The 21,467-nt window shown below is 37.1% G+C and overlaps 1 protein-coding gene across 1 annotated transcript in view; it reads left to right on the forward strand.

Moving 5' to 3' along the window:
- The window catches only part of LOC150088287 (cubilin-like), a 1,623,406-nt gene extending 1,604,734 nt beyond the window's left edge, over nt 1-18,672 (forward strand). The window contains exons 47-48 of the mRNA XM_090370104.1: nt 2,063-2,174; nt 18,400-18,672. Of these exons, the coding sequence (XP_090226230.1) occupies nt 2,063-2,174; nt 18,400-18,470 (183 nt within the window). The 3' untranslated portion in view covers nt 18,471-18,672. The remainder of the gene's footprint in view (nt 1-2,062; nt 2,175-18,399) is intronic.
- Nucleotides 18,673-21,467: the final 2,795 nt, after the last annotated feature.

A 21,467-nucleotide genomic window follows, 5' to 3' on the forward strand; every position in this document is an offset into this window, starting at 1 on the left:
ACACACACACACACTAATTGCCCGATTTACAACAGTGAGCGACAAACTCTCTTTGCCTTGTTTTCAGCAATGAATACTCTGTAAGTATTGCCCATCTTTTAGCAAATATGCCACAAGTGGACAAAATCTTCACTTTCCTTAAAGAGATAAAACTGTATAACACACTCTAAACTTCAATTGCAATCCAAATTGGAAAAAAAAAAAAAAAGAACCCACAGAGCATTAAACTTTACCATAGTTTGATGCATTATGGCCATGCTTCTCTTGTGCCATAAAGCCCACACACAAACAAACAAACAGCTCCACATAAACTAAAAATACATTTCATTATTTTTCTTCCAGTCTTTGTTTGCAAAACATCATTAGTTTTTATTTTAGCTTTACACTTTAAGCAGTAAATAGTCATTGTATTTATTTCAGAAGAAATGTTATCAATTCCGTACCTGAATCATTTTTTAGTTTTAATTAAAGGCTTAATCATCTATCTACCTATGCATTCTTCAAAAGTTGGGCTTTGTATAGCATCTAAATTATTTAATAATTCTTGATCTGCTATATGACATTGAGCTGTATCTTTAGTTTTACTATATGCAATATCATATTTTGGCTAAGGTAAAGAAAGCCTGCACGAGAAGCATGCAAAAGTTCAGTGAAATTTACCGGTAAAAGTACTTTGCCGTAACGGCATTTGTACTGTTGCTCGCTCGGTAAACAGACGGTGGGCATTATTGGTCTGGAGTAGAAGTTGAATCCAACAGGAGCTTGAAACCCTCCCGAAGTGGAGGAGGGTAACCTGACCTTTTTTCTTTAGAATCACTAATTGAATTAACTAATTGAATCACGAACAGAGTCATATTGGAAGTTCTGGCTTCGTAAAAAATGTTCGTAACGTAGTTTCACTGGTAAACCTTTTGAAAGTTTGCTGTGCTTCTCGTGTGGGCTTCCTTTGCCTTTTTTTTATTTTCTTAATAAACAATTTATCCACTAGTCCACCAGTGATTCTAAAGAAAAAAGGTCAGGTTACCCTCTCCACTTCAGGAGGGTTTCAATCTCCCATGGGATTCAATTTCTGCTCCTGACTGATAACACCCACTGTATGTTTACTGAGCTAGCAACAATACAAATGCCGCTACGGCAAAGTACTTTTCCTGGTAAATTTCATCGAACTTTTCCATGCTTCTTATGCAGGCGTTCTTTACCTTCACCCAAATTTATTTATTTTATTAGGGATTTACTAGAGATTAAAGTATCTAAAGAGTATACACTTCTAAAGCCTTATACATCTTTCATATATTTAATGATATTAAAATTGCTCAAAAGTTTCTTTTTTTTTTACATCTGAGATTACTTCTCAACTATTTGGTAGAGCTGTTGAAAATTGCTTGGCAATGCTCATTCCAGGATAATATATTGTGAGTGACAAAACAGTTATTTGGCTTTTATGGATGCTATTCTTTTAGGTATTATATGCCAAACAAGCTTAGTAAATAACAGTGTAATAATTTTTGCTATGCTAGCTATGTACATATGATTTTTATCCATAAAATAATAGTTTGATATTTGCATAATAAAAATATTGAATGAAATGTAGCAGTTTAATGTCAAATTTTTATATGCAAGTTAGGAGTGAATTTCAGTAATTGAAATTCACTCTCAATTTGCATATAAAAATTACAAAGCAAAGTACCCAGTGTGATTAACTGAAGTTAACAGTGGAAATGACCCACAAAAAGTGTCTTATTTTAAAGAAAGAATTAACAAAATTGATTAGTTTTCAGCCATAGAATAAAACTGCCATATACGTATAACCTGGTATAGGATTGATTGGGACACAGAAAATATACTTATCTCATATAGGCAGATTACAAATTACTGAATCTTTTTAATGTTAAAACAGAACTATTAATTAGACCAAAACTTTTTCCCTGTTCAATGAAATGTTGATAACATTCAGTAATCTCTAGAATAATCCTTCAGTTATTTGTCTCATTCACTAGTAGTTTAACATTATTTGGAATGGTCTATATTTCTGATTGAGTGATTTACATTATATTTACTTTAGGATTTTCCAGCCCCATATTCCTCACAAAATAGTACAGTCTTAATTAAGTTGGTTACATCCACCAATAATACAGAAGCTGGATTTAGAGCTGTATTTGAGACAAATCCAATAGGTTCGTATTATTTGATTTAAGTGATTTTTCATACCTACTTGAATATATTACAACTTTAATTTTTTGAATTTTAAAATAAACCTATCTTATTTCGTATTATCTTCACGTGGTACAAGGAGGAATCTATTCAAGCTACACACATTTGAGCAGGGTCATGAAATAAATGAATGAAGCACACTTTCTTTTATGAATTTAATGAAACAAAAGATATTTTACACATATAATTTTTGTTTAGTGGAACATGCAAGTGTACATGTGACTTGGGAACCTATCAAATCTAAATTCAAGAGACCTATTTTCAGTTGGTTTGACTAACCAAAAAATAGATTTATTGAATTTTAGATTTAGTAAAGTGCTTGTGTCATACATGTTGTATGAAAAAAAGTGTTTAATTTCGTTAATTTCCAATTTTATATCAAGTATTACCTCAAAAACAACAGGGCAACATTGGAAGCCATCCACACAGCCATTTACTGTGCTGCCATAGTAGCCACTAGAATTAATGGAAGAGAACAAGAGACCAGCAGCAGAAGAAATGAAAAAACAAGGAACCACCAGCTTGGGAAAGAAGACTTCAGCAAAAGATAGAAGAATTATGATTCAAGATAGGCCAATTGACCCAGTACCAACAGGGTAATAGGAGTAAGAATCTGATTGGAAAAGTGAAGAGCAGCCCCAAGAGAGACAACGTCCACAGCAAACACGAGACCAAAAATCAAGAATAGGAGAATACTTAGACACATTGAAGCAGAATCTCCTGTTGTTGTTTGGGGTTTAATGGTGCAAGAGCAGCTTCGGCTATATTGCACCTGTTCAAGTTATGTTATTTCCTGTTATGCTGTTACTGATTTGACATATTATATAGGTTGGTAAGGTTTATTAAACTGAGGTATGAAAAGAGTTCACTGACATTTGATTTTCTCCCATAATGAGCTCAAGGCTTAATGGCTCATTTGCATGCGATTTTAAAGCTGATTGGTGGGCAATTTGGTGACATGGACATTCTATGATGACGCGCTTCACTGTTAGTGTGGTCAGACACTGAGGGCATTGTCTTTCATTAGGAGGTACAGACGCTCCTCACATGGGCAAGATACTACACTGATACAAAGAGAGCACCCAGAGGAAAATAAACAACTGAATTGTAGATGAAAACCATAGAGCCTTGTACAGGAGTATCAGACAAAACGGGAAAGATGGAAACAGATGCAAAAGACGATTGAGGAGTTCTAGAGCAACATGTGGAGCAGGGAAGTAAGACATAACAGCCAAGCCTCCTGGATAGAAGTAGAACGGAAGGAAACCGAGGACATACAAGAGATGAGAGAATGGAAGATTTAGGAGGAAAAAGAACAACAATCAATCAGGAAGTCCCATAACTGGTGAACCACAGGAATAGATTACGTCCACAACTACTTGTACAATGGTGACTCCGTAGCCAGGTGGGAAGGAGCAGCAGTGCGTAGCACACGCTTCTTGATTAGACCGGGGTTCGAGCCCGTCACCACCAAATACGGAGGATGCGGAAAGGTTAGGGAATGACCACCGCATATCCCGGAGCAATATGGCCTTAGTTGCTAATGCTCCTAAAAACCAAATAACAAACAAACAAACTTGTACAATAAGTTTTCACTTACACATGCAAGCACCTAGCAGAGCAGTTCACCCAAATGATAAGTCACCCAGAAACAATCTCAGAGTTTCTTACTCGAGGAATCACTTAACTGAAAGCTAAAGACAAAGATATAAGAAACTGGCAAAATACATGTATCAAATCATGGCCAAAACAGCAGAAGGGATGCAAGGAGCAATTAATCACTGGTGTCACAGTGATTAATGCTCCTTGGGGGTTTAATTTATTTTGTTATTTGTTTTTTTTTTTTTTTTAGGAACATTAGCAGCTAAGGCCATATTGCTCTGGGATATGCGGTGATTATTCCCTGACCTTTCCGCATCCTCCGTATTTGGTGGTCATGGGGTTAATAGGCCTGACGTAGCCCAGTGGTCAGGAGCGAGAGTGCATAGCACGCGTTCCTTGAGTGGACCGGGGTTCAAGCCCGTGACTACTAAATATGATAAATATTTGTATTGACGATTTATTGTAAACTCTACTGACTTGGTTGTCGTGCCGGAGTATAAACAAAAAATTTATTTTATTTTTTTTTTTAATGGCACGAGAAACACCCCCTTGGGGGTGTTTCTCGTGGGCGCCTGTATGTGGTGAGGAGACCTCCCAGTGACACTGCTGGTCCTCCAGATTAGTCCAGATCACCAAAGTTCAGCAATGGCATCAGGATGCAATATGGCCTAGAAAAATGCAAGATCCATGAACTGCATCATGGACATCCAGTCAGACAAAACTAACATTTGAAGATATTGAAGCCATCACAGAGGTTGAGACCTACAAAATTCTGGGAATGATGAAGGTCCATTAGAACACAGGAGATTAAAGCCTGCCTGACTGAAAAATACCATCGGAAACTGAGAAGCCTGCTAAAATCAAAGCTGACTGGGGACATGGTCACAGCCATAAACGCTTACAAAGTTCCAGTACTAACATACTCCCTTGGGATCATAAATTGGAACAACACCAAGCTCGAGGAGATTATGAGATTGACCAGGATAATGATGACCAAGACACAACTGACCATAGCCTGTGAAGAAGGAGGGAAGGGATTGATTGACTTCATTGAACAAGAGAAGAAAGAGATTAAGAACTTGCAGGATTACTTCCAGAAAAACACAGCACCAATCAATGAAAGATAGACAAATGGCACTCATTCCATACTCACCCAGACAGAAGAAGCAAAGATGGGTGAAGAAGATGCTATAGTGACCTCCATCAAGACTATATAGATAAGATGGCTTCCAGCACTTTGCTCACGAATGAAAGGATTTTTCCCAAGAGGATTCATGCTGGCCATCCAAGACCAGGTAATCAACACCAGGAACTAGAGGAAATACATTGCCAAGGACCGTGGAGTAACAGATGACACATGTCGATGATGCCACCGGGCCCCAGAAGAAACAATCCACCACATAACAACACGATGCAAGGTGATCACCTAGATGGGTACACTCACAGACACAATCAGGTCACCAGGATCAGTATGAACCTCAGGCCGTACTAGAGAACCCACTCAGAAACTATACTGGGACCATGCCATAATAACAAAAAAAGACAATCCCACACAACCAGACATAACTCTCATCGACAAGAAGGAAATGGCTACCTACCTGATTAACATAGCAGTGTCCAACACTGGCAACCTCCAGAAAACGTGAGGAAAATATCAGGAAGTCAAAGAAATGTGGCATATGCTACAAGTAATGACCATCCCAATCACCGTGTCAACCGTTGGCATAGTGCCAAAGAACCTCTAAGAACTTAGCAGCAATAGGCCTCCCAGAGAACACTTACATGTTACTCCAAAAGGCTAAAATCCTGAACATAACAGCCACCTGCACTTGGTGCCAGTATCCACACGTGGTGGAATGCTCCCCCCATCAGGGAGAAAGTAATGATAACAGTAACCAGATACAACCAATCACTCCATGCACTAGGTACCAGTAATTGTCACAAGGTGGAAAAAATCCCATAAAGGAGAAAAGGTTTTGTAATAATAATAAATGACTTCATTTTAGTATTACCCAATTGACATGTTATTCTAGGATGGATACTGCCATATACAATGCCTTGCATTTATCAATGTTAAATTTAAATTGCCAATTCACAGCACATTAGCCTAATTATTCCAGGTCTTGTTGCCGTAGTATACTCTAGTTCTTGTCATTAACCATTCTGCTAAACTTTGTTTCATCTGCAAACTGGAAAATAAGCTTGATATTCTGGGAATGATGAAGGTCTAGCACCGAACCCTGGTGGTTGCCACCAATAATATTAGTCTAGCAGTATCCATTAATAACCACCTTTTATCTTCTACTAACGAATCCTTCCTTCATCCACAACAGTAACTAGCCCACATTGCTCCAATTGGTACATCAGTGTTTTTCACATGTAACAGTGCTGAAATGAAAGTATACATTGAAATTATTTTTTGCATCCCATTCGTTTATTAAAGGATTATCATACCAGCCAATTATATTGGTCAGATAAGATCTCACTTTAACAAATCCATGTCCTAATTTCCTTATAACTGTATTCCTGTTAAGATGACATTACATTGCTTCTTTAACCACTTATGTCATTATTTTTCTTAGAACAGAAGTCAAGCTGACAGATCTGTAATTGTTCACTTTGCCCTTTCATTCCTTTCCTTTACCCTTGATAGTAGTTATATATTTATGTAAATCTCACATCAATACACTACAATCACTGCCATGTGGTGGTTCCTTTATCTGAAGATTCTTAATGCATAAAAAGCCACTCCTGATAATCAAATCACAAGTTATTACTTTCTCTTGTTGCTTTTCTATATACTGATGGAGAAAACAGTCATTCAATACATCCAGAGAGCCCTGCTACTGCATGAGTGATCAGCCCACAGGTTCCAGTCAATATCTTGAAAGTTAATATAATATTAGCATTAGGTTGTTAATAACAGTCATTACTGTTATTAAAAACCCTGCCAATGTTTGTATCATCTGCAAACTTTGACATTAAGCTTGATATACCTTCATCAGTATCACTGATAAATATACAAAACAGCAATGGGCCCAACACCAAACCCTGAAGGACACCACTAATAACATTAATCCACATAGAGCAGTGTACTCTCTTACTACTCTCTGTCTTCTCCCACTTATTCATCCTTTTATTGTAGCAACCTGTCCTTAACGGCATACTGCTCCAATTTGTACAGTAGTCTTCTATATGCAACAATATTAAAAGCTTTCCTGAAATCCGAGTATATGATATCAAAATAATATACTATATTACAATTTATTAAATATCTTTTTATTATTCTGGTTAGTATTTATGGATTCATAAATAAAAAGGATGGTGATTTTTTTTTTTTTTTTTTGACTAGTGCTCACCATAATCTCGTACCAAAATACAGCCACTCCCTGACTTGCGTAAGGGTTGCATTCCACAGAAATCTACATAAATCGGAACTTCCCTAAATGCTTATGCAGCACTCACAAATTTGATTGAAGAAAAAAAGAAATGTTCGACGAACATGTAAACAGAATTATTTATTCAATTTTTTTATCTCATGTGCACGAAAAATTACAAAAGTGTACAAAATTACAAAATTTCAAAATTATAAAATTACAAGGAGAGAGGAGACAAGCATAACGTCAGCAGGTTTTACCTTTCGAGCATCGTTGCCAGAACTAACTCTCTAGCTAATAAACACACCGCTGCGGAAGATGAGGGCTGTGGAGATTTTGAAGGGTTTTTTTCCAACACATCACAAAATTTCTCTGCAGCTGCAGAATCGGCACTAGCAACTTCACCATATACTTTAATGTTTTGGAAACCAGTGCAATGCTTGAACCTATTAAAACACTCGTTGCTTGCCACGAACTTGGCTTGGGGTTCATCGTACTTATCCTTATAAATATTTTTTGCTTTTGCTTGAATGGCCATTGGACTCGGGCACTTGCTTCTGAATCTGATTTTCCATCCATATTATTAATAGCTTTTCCATCTTCGATATAGTACGATATATTTCTAGGTGGTAGATGACTCTCATCAACCGGTGAAATACCACCACTTTGCTTATTGGAGGCTTGAAGTGGTGGAACCCATGTTTAGTCTCTAGAGTTAAGTTCCGGTCAACCCTTCCCTATCTCTTCCATCATGCAGTATGATTGATGACTTTTGAGGTTATGATGAACGTCGTGGCGAGATCCAATATTCCTTACATTTCGAGGGTACAGCAATAAAACGGTGTTCGCAGGCTGGCCGCTAGTTAGTACACCGGACCGAACCTATTGGTAACTCTCTAGGAGGCTTCCAGATCAGCTAGTGTATAATCTTGCTACCTCTACTCTGCCAGATAGTGACTGGAGGGAGTCCGAGTAGTGTATATGCGGGGAGCATTGTCGAGGCCACGTTATGTCAAAGATCTGGGTATATTCTTACCACATGTATGCCATATCCAAAAATTTCATTACTTCATACAGCATGTCCTACCCACTTTTTCTTACTATTGAATACACCATGAATTCTCAAACTAATAGAGCAAGCTTATCTGTGAAAAGATCTAAACCTCCCAAGCACTTCCTAATTCATTTCACAAATATACGTGGTCTGAATTCTAATCTCAACGATGTCCATTTCCACTTGCAGTCTGCCAAACCCCATGTACTTTTTCTGAAAGAATCTCAGTTATCGGTTGATTCAACTACTGCTCATCTCAGATGCCCAAATTATTAGCTGTATGATTCCTTTCGCCTCAAAGGTGGTACTTGTGCATATGTCCGTTCTGATATTCCCTGTCAGAGACTTGGCAATTTGGAATCTCCTCTCTTTGATCTTCTCTGGCTTAAAATCTCTCTACCTCATTGTGTCAAATTCATCTGTTGTCTCTACCGTTCTCCCAGCTCCACTAATCACGTGGAGCTCTTTGACTTCCTCTCTTTTCAACTTGACTTTCTCCGGTCCAACTTTCCTAACAGTGAGGTAATTTTCCTTGGTGATTTTAATGTTCACAACTACAGCTGGCTTCCGTTTTCTAGTCACACCGACCCAGCAGGTCGAGATGCTGAGGCTTTTGCAATTACTAATGACCTAGCACAGATTGTTCATTTGTTCATTTACCTACAAGAATACTGGACAATCCTAATCATACAGTCAATGCGCTTGATCTTTTTCTCACAAACAACCCTTCTAAGTAAACGGTTGAAGTGAGAGGTCCTTCAGGCACTTCAGATCACAACTTGGTGATTGTCTCTTCTCCAATGGAACCTTTATCTCATGGATATTCCCATCCTTGTGTTGTTTGGCATTACATAATGCAAAATGGGATGACCTGCGAGACTTCTTTTCTTCTTTTCCTTGGTCGGATTACTGTTTCAAAAGTTCTGATGTCAACGTTTGCTCAGATCGTATCAGTGAAATTATTCTTGCAGGAATGGAATCCTTTATCCCAGACTCCACTTTAAAATCTCGTCCTTTATCTAAACCTTAGTTTTCCAATAAATGTGCTAAGGCTGTCCAAGAGAAGAATGTTGCATATTGTAATTGGCTTGTTTCTAATTCTTCAGTTTCATTTTCTACCTACACCAAAGCTCGCAACAATTGTAAAGCAGTTATTAATCAGTCCAAACTAGAGTTTGAACAGGCTAAGAGTAGAAAACTTGCTTCTTGCCTTAATGGTAGCTGAGCATTCTGGTCTCTTGCCAAAGCTATTGGCCGCAACTTTTGCCCATCTCTGCTCCCACCTCTGTCCAAACCAGATGGTTCTGTTATCACTTCAGCCAAGGATAAAGCTGACCTGCTAGCATCCCATTTTTCTTCCAACTCATACATTAATGATCTTAGTAAAACACCTCCCACCATTCCCAACACGCTCCATTCAATGCCTCCTGTGGTCTTCTGTCAAAAGGATATCAGAAGGATTTTGATGAATCTTGATGCTAAGAAAGCTCCAGGTCCCTATGGTATTTCTCCACTTGTTCTCAAAACCTCAACTTACCCCTATTCTTTGCCGCATTTTTTCACTTTCTTATTCCAAAGGTGTTTTTCCTTCTGCTTGGAAATTTGCTAATATCCAGCCAGTTCCTAAAAAGGGTGACAAATCACTCCCATCCAATTATCGTTCCATCGCAATTACTTCTACTCTTTCTAAAGTAATGGAGAAATCGATTAACCGCCAACTCTTAAACTACCTAGAAACCTTCCGTCTGATCAACGATCGCCCATATGGATTCCGTCAGTGTCGATCCATTGGTGATATTCTGGCTTATGTTACCCATTTATGGACCAATTCAATGGAAAGGTTCGGTGAAACACAAGTAGTTGCTCTTGACATCTCAAAGGCTTTTGATCATGTTTGGCATAAAGGTCTTCTAAACAAGCTTCCATCTTATGGTTTGCCAACTATTTTTAGTAATTGGTTATCCAGTTTTCTCTCTGATCGCTCACTGAGGGTGATGGTAGATGGCTCTCTGTCTTCTAACTTCTCCACTAATGCCGGTGTCCCCCAAGGTTCAGTTCTGTCCCCCACTCTTTTCCTCTTGTATATTAATGACCTACTTCCATTGACTGGAAATCCTATCCATAGTTTTGCCAATGATAGCACATTGCATTCCACTTTCCATTTTGAGAAACCTTGTCCTGCTCAATCAGCTTCAACTTCTCGAAATTCTGCTACCAATTCTTTGAATGCCGATCTTCAGGTAATTCTCCAGTGGGACAAAGACAACTTAGTTGATTTCAACCCTTCTAAAACTCAGTCTTGTCTTATATCTCGCAAAAAGGATTCTTCTGCTCCTATGCTTATCTTTAGTGACACTCCAATTTCTAGGCAAAATGATATATCTCTTTTGGCGATTACCCTGACTTCTAATCTCTCTTGGCACAAGCACATTACAAATATTGCTTCCTCTGCATCAAAAAACTTGGTTTTCTCTTTCGCTCTCAGCGTTACTTTTCTTCCAAACAGCTGCTCACTCTGTATAAATCGCAAATCCGCCCTGCCATGGACTATTGTTCCCACATCTGGGGGTAGTGCCCCCAAAACCTCTCTCAGGCTTCTTGATTCCATTCAGAAGAGGGCAGTTAGGTTAATTAATGATTCATCTCTAACAGAGTCTCTCCACTCACTTTCTCATAGACGTACTGTTTCTGCTGCATGCCTCTTCTACAGATACTTCCACGGGCACTGTTCTTCTGAATTGGCTTCTATAATTCCCGCTCTCTCTTTCAAAACAGTCCGAACACGTGCCGCCATCAGCCAACATCCATTTACTGTCCAACTTAAAACCCACAGAACCAACTTTTCATCTTCCTCGAGGCGCATTATGGCCAAAGTAGCCTATGCGCCATCAAACCTCCATATCAACAACAACAACAATCATCTTCCTCGTTTATTCATTCAACTGCTGTTTTCTGGAACAACCTTTGTTAATACGCATTTCCTGAAAATTATAATCTACAGAAGTTCAAGTCCAATGTCAACAAATATCTCTTTTCGTCTTCTCAACCTCCAACCCAAGCACGGTACTAAGTACTATAGATTCTAATACCTCTCGTGTTTGGGGTTCACATAAAAAAAAAAAAAAAAAAGTGCCTGAATTCTGTTTTGTGATCGCTGTTGATCTTAAATGCGTTAATCCTTTAACATGTTCTTTTATATGTCACTGCCCCTTAAAATAGTATTCACTGTTAAAGCAGCAAGACCTAATTCTGTGCAGTAGATGACAAAACTTTGTCCTGCTTCGTAATTCTTAATTAATAATCTTCATTTCTAAATCAATTTTGTTTTGTTTCCTGGCACTGCCAGCACTTGCGCTTTCCGTTGGTTCCTTTCCCTTCACCATTGTAATAAGTAAATAGGAATGAAGAGAAGATTCTGAAAATTTATTTTTGTTTTTTATAGTGATGGGGTTATGAAAAATGCAATAATTTCAGTGAAGGGGTCATCAAAAATGCAATAAGATTGAGTTTACTACCTATTTATAATAGATTGCACTAACAGAAAAGCCCAATAAACCGGAAAGTGCAAATTGTTTAATGGTAGTGACCTCCATAAATGTGTTTTAGGAAAATATCACGAAGGCATTCAAAATTGATTCTTATAAATAGAAGATATGATAACGATGAAAGTGTAGTGCAATTTCCATTATAAAAAATTACCTTTTAGAGAGATAAATAGCTTAGTTATATAGCGGAAATTTCAAATTCCAAGGTCTTGGAACAAATTACCAAAAAAAAAAAAAAAAAAAAAAAGTGTGTTATTGGGTTCACATTACAATATTTTCACATACCTCCATTTATTCCTACAGGATGCAAAATACTTTTCCACGATTTTTTTAAGTTTGCACCAGCTGGTAATTATTTCATTCTACAGCCGGGGAGTGGCTGTAGAATGAAATAATAAAAAGTTACATCAATAAAAAAAAAATACAGTTTATGACATGTATTCGCACTGCAGTGTTCCAACTTTTACTTTATACTGCAGCAGAGCAACCAGCACAAACAGTTGACAGCAACAAACCTTTTTTTATTTATTTATTTATTTTTATTTATTTATTTTTTTTTTTTTGTAGAAGCGTATTGATTTCAATATTGCAATGAAAAACATCAGGCAAGTCCAATATATCTTTGGTTCGAATGTACGTTTAATAATCTTGAAAGCTTACCTTTCTTATTTCTATCTTGGTGCTATTTAAAATCAATATCGATAGGGAACCCTATCTTTTTAATATCACACCAAAATACCAAAGATACTAGGAATGCAATATTGATAGTCATCAAGTCTAATAGCAATTAGACTTTGTGATAAACCAGCATGAACAGGTTGACAATTATGGACTTTTATTATTATTGTGCACAGGAGGTATTATAACCCAAATCATGTTTTTGTAAGGCATTTTAAGTCCAGAAGCATAAATTCTATTTAATTTATGCTACTGGACTTCAGAAACACAAGTTCCTCTACGTTGTTAGCAGACAGCATTAGCATTAGCATTAGTAGAGGCATTTGATGCAAGAAAGCAAGCTTATGCAGCATCAGCCAAAAAAAAACAAATAAATAAATAAAAAATAACCACTTCCACTTCACCCCTCTGTTCGTTCGAAATACCTGTCCAGCTGAGCCTTAAACTTATTTAGGCTATCAACTTCCACGACAAGGGATGGAAGTCTATTCCACCAACCAGTATACAAGAAGGTTTAGTTACATGGTACCAAGTGGGAGAATATTTTTATGCTTGTACACATATGCTCAAAAATTAGAGATTAGTAATTATGTCGTATATGTGTTATGCTGATACTGAAAAGGCAAATGACAATAAATGCAAATGACAAAAGACAATAAATTTTACCTGCTAACCATCAGAACTATCACAGCATGTCTGAACTTTGTGTCATGCATTTGCCTTTTCAGTATCAGCATAACACATATACGACATAATTACTAATCTCCAATTTTTGAGCATATGTGTACAATCATAAAAATATTCTCCCACTTGGTACCATGTAACTAAACCTTCTTATATACTGTACACAAGCTAGTCCTCAAGAAAGACTGTAGTCAAAAGTTCATGTCGTACTTTGGGATAGGCATTTATTTTATTACATTAGACTCATCCTCTGGAGGGTCAATATGGCAAATTCTAAAAATGCCTTGTATCTTTGATATTTCATTTTAATGTGGTGGGGGGGACACATCTTATATCGAATTTGATTATGAGAGCTCCAAAATTCGTGATAGTGTGTTCTAAATGAAGTGCTTGATTTTAAACAGCACCTTGATAGAAATAAGAAAAATAAGCTTTCAAAGATTTTAAAAAGACAATATGTGTGCCTGGGTACCTTTCCCCAGGACCACCTCATCCCATCCCAGTAATAAAATCCCTTGACATTTTAAACCTTGGCAAGAAAAACTTGAATATGTCCACAAATACAGACACATTAAGAATTATTTAAGAATGAACAAAGTAACAATTATTTAAATTCCATTCAGAATTTCAATAAACAGTTTACACTAATTCAATTAAATTTTAATATGCTTTTGTTTTCAAGCATTCATTAATGTATTCCTGCCAAAGAATTCAGTTTACACAGACATATATAAAGTGTATAGGTCCGTAAACTGTGTTGCAAATTATTATTTAGACATTTTAAAATGAATCTTCTGCAAAACAACAAACCCCCCTTGGTTGGTAGCTAGAGGTTACAAATGGGTCCATGTGTTTCTTTTTTTTTTTTTAATCTTTGTAGATAAAACTGTTTCATTCTGTCACACTCTAATATTAGATATATAATCTAAGACAATCTGTCAAAGGATAAAACTGTGCCACTAATTTTAATGGTCCCCCCCCCAAAAAAATTGTTTCCAGTATCACAATCGGATATATGGCGCCTCTGTAGCCAGGTGGGAAGGAGCAGCAGTGCATAGCACACGCTTTTTGATTAGACTGAGGTTCGAGCCTGTCACCACCAAATACGGAGGATGCAGAAAGGTCAGGGATTGACCACCGCATATTCCCGGAGCAATATGGCCTTAGTTGCTAATGCTCCTAAAAACCAAATAACAAACAACAACAAACAAACAATCAGATATTTCACTTGTGGAGTGTGAAGAGATTTGTTTTAATTGTTTTTAAAGCGTATACTAAAACTCTTGTTAAAAACGATAGGAAATTAGGACTCAACTCTATATTCCACTTAAAGAAACAAATTTATGTCCTAAACAGTTAAGATACGGGCTAGCAGGTCCCTTGCCTGGAGTGCCATTCTTTAAGGGGTGCCAAAAATAGAAGAAACAATAGGAAAAAATGTATATATATATATATATATATATAACTTTAGTAAGGGGTGCTGAAAAATCATTCTCCCAGGGGTGAGGAAATACCTTCATCCGGCACTGGTCCTAATTTATTAACTTTGAAAATATTTCACCCAGGGTCTCACATCTGGTGAATATGCTTCGCATACCCAAAGGTCCTGAGCTGGATATCATCATTCTTCTCTTTCTTGGTGATTCCTTTCTACTTCTCTCTCTCTCTCTCTCTCAGGGTAACTCAGGAATTTTTTTTTTTTTTTTTTTGGCTGGTGCAGCATAAGTCTCAGGCTTATTACACCATATCGCTAATAATAATATAATTTATGTTAGCTTTTTCAGATGCTACTTTCCATCTCTCTTTGAAGGTAGTAGCAGTGGCATGTGATGCAAGAAAGCAAGTGTATGAGCTTATGCAGCATCAGCCAAAAAAAAAAAAAAAAATCACACCATTCTCTCCAAATGCCTATCCAGTTCCTCCTTAAATTTATTCAACCTATCAACTTCCACAACGACAGATGGAAGTTTGTTCCAGCAATTAACCACCCACTGGCTAAAGGCAAATTTCCGCACATCTATTCTACATCTGTCTTTTCTTAATTTGGATTTATGCCCCCTTAGGTTCATAATCTGAACAAGTGGAAGGATCCCATCAGAATTCAGCGTGCCCAACCCATTCAAGGCCTTATATACCTCAATCAGATCACCGTGCAGGTGCCTAGTCTCCAGCCACTGCAATTTGCAGAATTTAAGCCGCTCTTGGTAAGAGGATCCCTTCATTCCCCTCACCAATCTTGTTGCCCTTATCTGTACACGCTCAAGTAAATCTACATCCTTCCTAAAATGAGGCCTCCAGACCTGTACGCAGTACTCAAGGCGTGGCCTGACCATTGCCTTATACTGAGGGATAATCACCTCCTTTTCCCTGCTAGCAAAATTCCTATATATCATTGACAAAACCCCATGACCTGCCCTGGCAGCCTGTCTGCATTGCTCAGAAAACTTCATATCTGACCGCACAATTACTCCCAGGTCTTTTTAATTTTCTACTATCTTAAGTGTAGTACAACACAGTTGGTACGTTTCTCTGGGATTACTTCTACCCATATGCAGTACTTTGCATTTGTCAAGGTTAAACTTCAGTTGCCACTTCTTAGCCCATCTGCCCAAAATTATCTAGATCCTGTTGCAGTAGCACACTGCCATTACTGTCATTAACAACCCTGCCAACCTTTGTATCATCTGCAAACTTTGACATTAAGCCTGATATACCTTCATCAATATCATTGATAAATATACAAAACAACAGTGGACCTAACACCAAACCTTGTGGGACTCCACTAATAACATTAGTCCAAGAAGAGCAGCACCCATTGATTCCCACCCTCTGTCTTCTCCCACTTAACCATCCTTTTATCCATTGTAGCAACTTACCCTTAATACCATTCTCCTCCAATTTGTACAATAGTCTTCCATGCGCAACAGTGTCAAAAGCTTTCCTGAAATCCAAATATATGATATCAAAATTATTTTTTGCATCCAGTTCCTTTGTAACCACATCATAATATCCTATCAATTTTGTCAGACAAACAAGACTTTCCCTTAACAAACCCATGCTGTGTCTGAATTATTGCTGCAGTCATGTCTAGATGATCCTGCAATGCATCTTTAACCAGTGACTCCATTATTTTACCCGGAATAGAAGTTAAACTAACTGGTCTGTAATTACTCGTGTCACCCTTCGATCCCCCTTTGTGAATTGGGGATACATTTGCACATCTCCAGTCCGTGGGAACCTCCCCTGAGTCCAAGGACGCTCTCATAATTATGGCTAAGGGTTTGCTTAGTTGCTTTGCCGCCTCCTTTAATATAACTGGATAGATCCCATCCACCCCAGGTGCTTTTCTTATGTTTAACTTCAACAATTTCTCCTCCACTTTGCTTTCATATTCCAAAATCATTAAGTATCCTGCTACAATTTGATAACCTTCTGCCATTTTTAAACCTTAATAATTCCTCATGTGTGAATGTAGATGCAAAATACTCATTCAGTTTGTTTGCTATCTGAGCAGGATCATCAACAGTTGAACCATCGATGTCAAATGGACCAATCAGATTCATCCCCTTCCTTTTAGAGTTTATATAAGTAAAGAAATCCTTGTTGTTTTTCTTAGCATCTTTTGCCAAGGATTTCTTGTAATCTGCCTTCACCTGCCTAACCTCCTTTGTCACCTGATTACAGACTAGATTATATCTGCCATAGTCTTCTGAGTCGCTTGATAATTTATATGCATCCCATGATTTTTCTTCTCTATTACGAGTCTCATTAGTTCATTAGATAACCATTTAGGCCTAAACCTTGAACAATATTTCTTAATAGGTATGAAACTTTTGGTAGCTTCCACGATTAATTCCTTGAATGCTTCCCACTTAGAATTTACTGTTGGTAACATCGTCACTTTATCCCACTGTATAGAATTTAAAAACTGTCGGAGACCACTGTATTCACCTTTACGGAAACAAAAACCCTTTCCTTTACCCCTGATGGTAATTAAATCTTTAAGTAAATCTCACATTAATACACTGCGATCACTGCCACCTAGTGGTTCCTTTATCTGCAAATTCTTAATATACGAATGATCACTGCTGATAACCAGATCAAGAGTATTACTTTATCTGGTTGCCTCTCGAACATGCTGCTGCAGAAAACAATCATCCAATAAATCCACAAAAGTCTGACTAGTGTGTGAGTGACCAATCCACAAGTTCCTGTCAATATCTGGGAAGTTAAAATCCCCCATTATAAGACATTCCGATTTACTAGCCCACTCTATTTCTCTGTACAATTGTTCATTGTACTCATTCGAGACATTAGGCCTATAACACACTCCTACTCTTATTTTTGCTTTCGCAGTGCTTATGTCACACCAAACTGACTCAACAATTCATCTATATCAACTGGATGCACTTCTTTTGATTTTATGTTTTTCTTAATTAACAGCATAACACCTCCTCCCTTTCTATCCTTTCTGTACACATTGTACTCCCCAAATTCCAGTTCAGCATTCCTTATATCTGTGTGACACCACGTCTCTACTATCCCAACAATATCCGCCCTTGATGTCTTGACTAACACTTCAAATTCATCAAATTTATTTACTATACTTCTAGCATTGGTATACATGCAAGCATACATGCTCCTACTCCTATTCTCAGTTACCCTAACACATCCCATATACCCACCTATTTCAGGATGACTGCCATCCGTCCCTGAAACCCCCAACACCCCACGCTCCAGGTCGCTACTTATTCTAATAGAAGTTGTGCAAGAATCACCTTCACCTCTGCCTACGGCTACTGTTAAACTATTAGTCCTTGTATCCCCCCCCCAAGCTAGCAGTTTTCCGACCCAGGTTTGTAGGTTGAACTAATTTAAAACCCCCCGAATTACATTAACAGCTGAAATATGAAAAATAAACTAAAATGAAATACATTTAAACAGTGAAGCAGGAGAGGAATACCACAAAACAATCTGGTTGTCTTTTGTGTTGCAGTACTGACTGGCTGAGGAGTGGTTATTCTGATGTTAATTAGCAAAATGATGAAGGGAGGAGAGACTTACGTTAGGCTAATGTAAATTATATTTTCTATTTGGAATGAAGAAATGTCTTATTCCCAACTTTAGTTTCAGCATTATCTCAAATAAAAAAATTTTATTACTTTATAGTAATACATTTTCAATAACCAAATAGCATCATGATTTATGAACATAAGTCATTTTTACTGTTTTTTTTTTTTTTTTCCAGTTCATCCATATACACGTGCTGTGTTACAAGCTGTTCCATCAGGTGAACCCTCTGAGCAGAATAGAGTTTAGAGATGAAAAGTGAAACCATTGAACATCATATTCTGTGCTACGAAAAATTTTTTCTTAAAGTGTGTTTTTAAAAATTAATCCTTCAATATCACTTTAAAAACCTTCAGCTATTTTATGAAAGTAGAACCCCAAAACAATTGCAAAAATGCAGTATGTAAAAAATGTTCTCTTCTAGGAAGATGAATAAAAATTTCAGTACCAACATTTCTTGAATTTATTTATCACAACAAAATAGATAATATTTTTAATAGTATTTAAGGAATGCTTGTAAAAATGACCATTGCACGATTTTTCTAATATTTTTTTAAGAATTAACAGATATTAGTATTAGTATTAGTAATGGCCGCATGGTGCAAGAAAGCCTATGGCTTATGCTGCACCAGCCAAAAAAAAAAAAAAAAAAAATCCGAACAAAACAATGATAAAAACAAAAAAAAAATAAATAAATAAAATAAATAACTAAATAATAATAATTAATAAATAAAAAAATAAATAAAATAAAATATAAATAAAAAGGAAATTAAACCTATCATCCTATGCGCTTCCCTTACCCGAAAGTACTACCACCCATGAAGGCAACTTATTCCAGTAATTTATAACTCGCTGGCTAAAATAAAACTTCCTGCAGTCCAATCTAAACATTTCCCCCGTAACTTGAATTTATGTCCCCTAGTTCTAGCATCATTTATAATCTTGAAAATTTTGTCCTCATTCATTTTACTGATGCCTCTCAGAGCCTTAAACACCTCAATCAAATCTCCTCGAAGGTGTCTAGTTTCGAAACTCTGCAACCCACATATTCGAAGTCTTTCTTCATAAGGACGCCCTTTTGCCAATCTCACCAGGCGAGTTACCCTTCTTTGCACCCTTTCAAGAAGCTCGATGTCTTTCTTTAGGTGCGGTCTCCATACTTGAACACAGTATTCCAAGTGTGGTCTAACATAAGCCTTATATAATGGGATTATCTATCACGTCCCTATCTCTACTTGCAAAAGTTCGATAGATCATCGATAGGACACCATGGGCCTTCCTTGCAACCTGTTTACAATGCTCAGAGAATTTCATGTCTGACCGTATCGTAACACCCAAGTCCCTTTCCTCCAGTACAGGGTTTAGTTGAACACCACTAAGTGAATAAGTTTTTTTGGGATTACTGTTTCCCAGGTGTAATACCTTACGCTTTGTTGGATTAAAACACAGCTGCCATTTTTCTGACCATTCTTGAAGTCTATCTAGGTCTCTCTGAAGAAGCTCAGCTTGACAGTGATCATTAACTACTCTTTACAATATTTATTGTAAATTACTCTTCTACAATATTTAATATAAGAAAGTTACTACACATCAACTTTGTTCTAAATATGAGTGAATCTATAGGTCTTCATCAATATTTTTTTTCATTTCACATATTTTGTGGTTATGAAAGTTTCAGAATATACAAATGACAGATAAGCCCCTAATATCTTTTCCATCCTTTCTGTTTTCAGCAGATTGTAACACTACACTAGCCACTGCATCATTGCAAATATGGCATCCATGCTATCCACGTTGGAAGAACAACAAAGTGTTGTGAAATCTTTGGGGACCCAGAATTTCACTCCCAGTGACATTTATCACTGAGTATAAGGGTAGATGGTCCCTACATATGGAAAGAAATGTTTGTCACGCTGGACAACTGGCAATGTGATAGTTCAAAAATGGATGGACTATTGTCAACAATAAGAAAAATTCTGGTCAACCAAAAGGGTCAACAGCTGTGTAGCATCCATCGCAACATCATTGATCAATAACCAAATAGCATCATGATTTATGAACATAAGTCATTTTTACTGTTTTTTTTTTTTTTTTTCCAGTTCATCCATATACACGCATTATGTAAATAGTAATGGCATATTAGCCATTACTATTTGCTAATATGCCATTCAAAACAGACAAGCAACAATCAAAGATTTCTTGTGGACCATTTTACAGTATTGCTGCATTACAGAAAGGTTGCAACATAGTCAGTGACTGATTAAAACCCTCCTGGGCCGCTAGGCACTATGACATTCAAGTTTCATCCAAACGTGCACTGCCCATACTGTGTGGCTCATGTGGCATATAATATAACCTATATTTAAAAAACTTGTGCCTTCCATCTGGGACCAGGGCTTACACCTGCACCATTTAAATCTGATGTTGAAATAATTATATAGTGTTTTTATTTATTTATTCTTTTTTGTTTTCAGTAATGTTACTTATATAAATGAACCTGCAGTGGTTCATTTATATTTATATTACTGGATATCCAGACTGGACATGGTAAGTAACCAATAGAAATCTGGCAATTATCATTTCTTTGTCCATCCGTTCTATCCATGTAACATTCATCTCCTAGGGATAGATTTTCAAGCATTTTTATATTTAGATCTTTCGGAGTTTCTCAAGCCTTCCCAAATTTCATTTAAATTGGACCAAAACTCTTTCCATATTTCCAGAAATCATTCATTTTTTTTTTTTTTTCATACATATCACATAGGCTATCTATATAGCAATGAATATTATGTTTGCCTTCCATGTACAGAAACAAAATTTTCCTGGTTCATGTGTTGCTTTTTTTTTCTGTTATGAATCGTGACATTACTATTTGCTAATATACCAGAAATGTAATGAACTGTGTACATTAATTATAGAAACATTGAGTCAAAGTTTTGTTTATAACAATGGCTGTTTGTTTGTTATTTGGTTTTTAGGAGCATTAGCAACTAAGGCCATATTGCTCTGGGGATATGCAGTGGTCATTCCCTGACCTTTCCGCATCCTCCGTATTTGGTGGTCACAGGCTCGAACCCCGGTCTAATCAAGAAGCGTGTGCTATGCACTGCTGCTCCTGCCCACCTGGCTACGGAGGCGCCTTATAACAATGGCACTGGTGTTCACATGTAGAGTCAAAAACATTTCCAAAACTTCCCCAGAAAGAGATCTCAATTGAGTGTTTGCTTTTCTAAGCTAAATATTCTC

The sequence above is a fragment of the Mastigoproctus giganteus genome, chromosome 3, assembly GCF_048544385.1.
Source record: "Mastigoproctus giganteus isolate SK-2022 chromosome 3, ASM4854438v1, whole genome shotgun sequence".
Taxonomy (NCBI): domain Eukaryota; kingdom Metazoa; phylum Arthropoda; class Arachnida; order Uropygi; family Thelyphonidae; genus Mastigoproctus; species Mastigoproctus giganteus.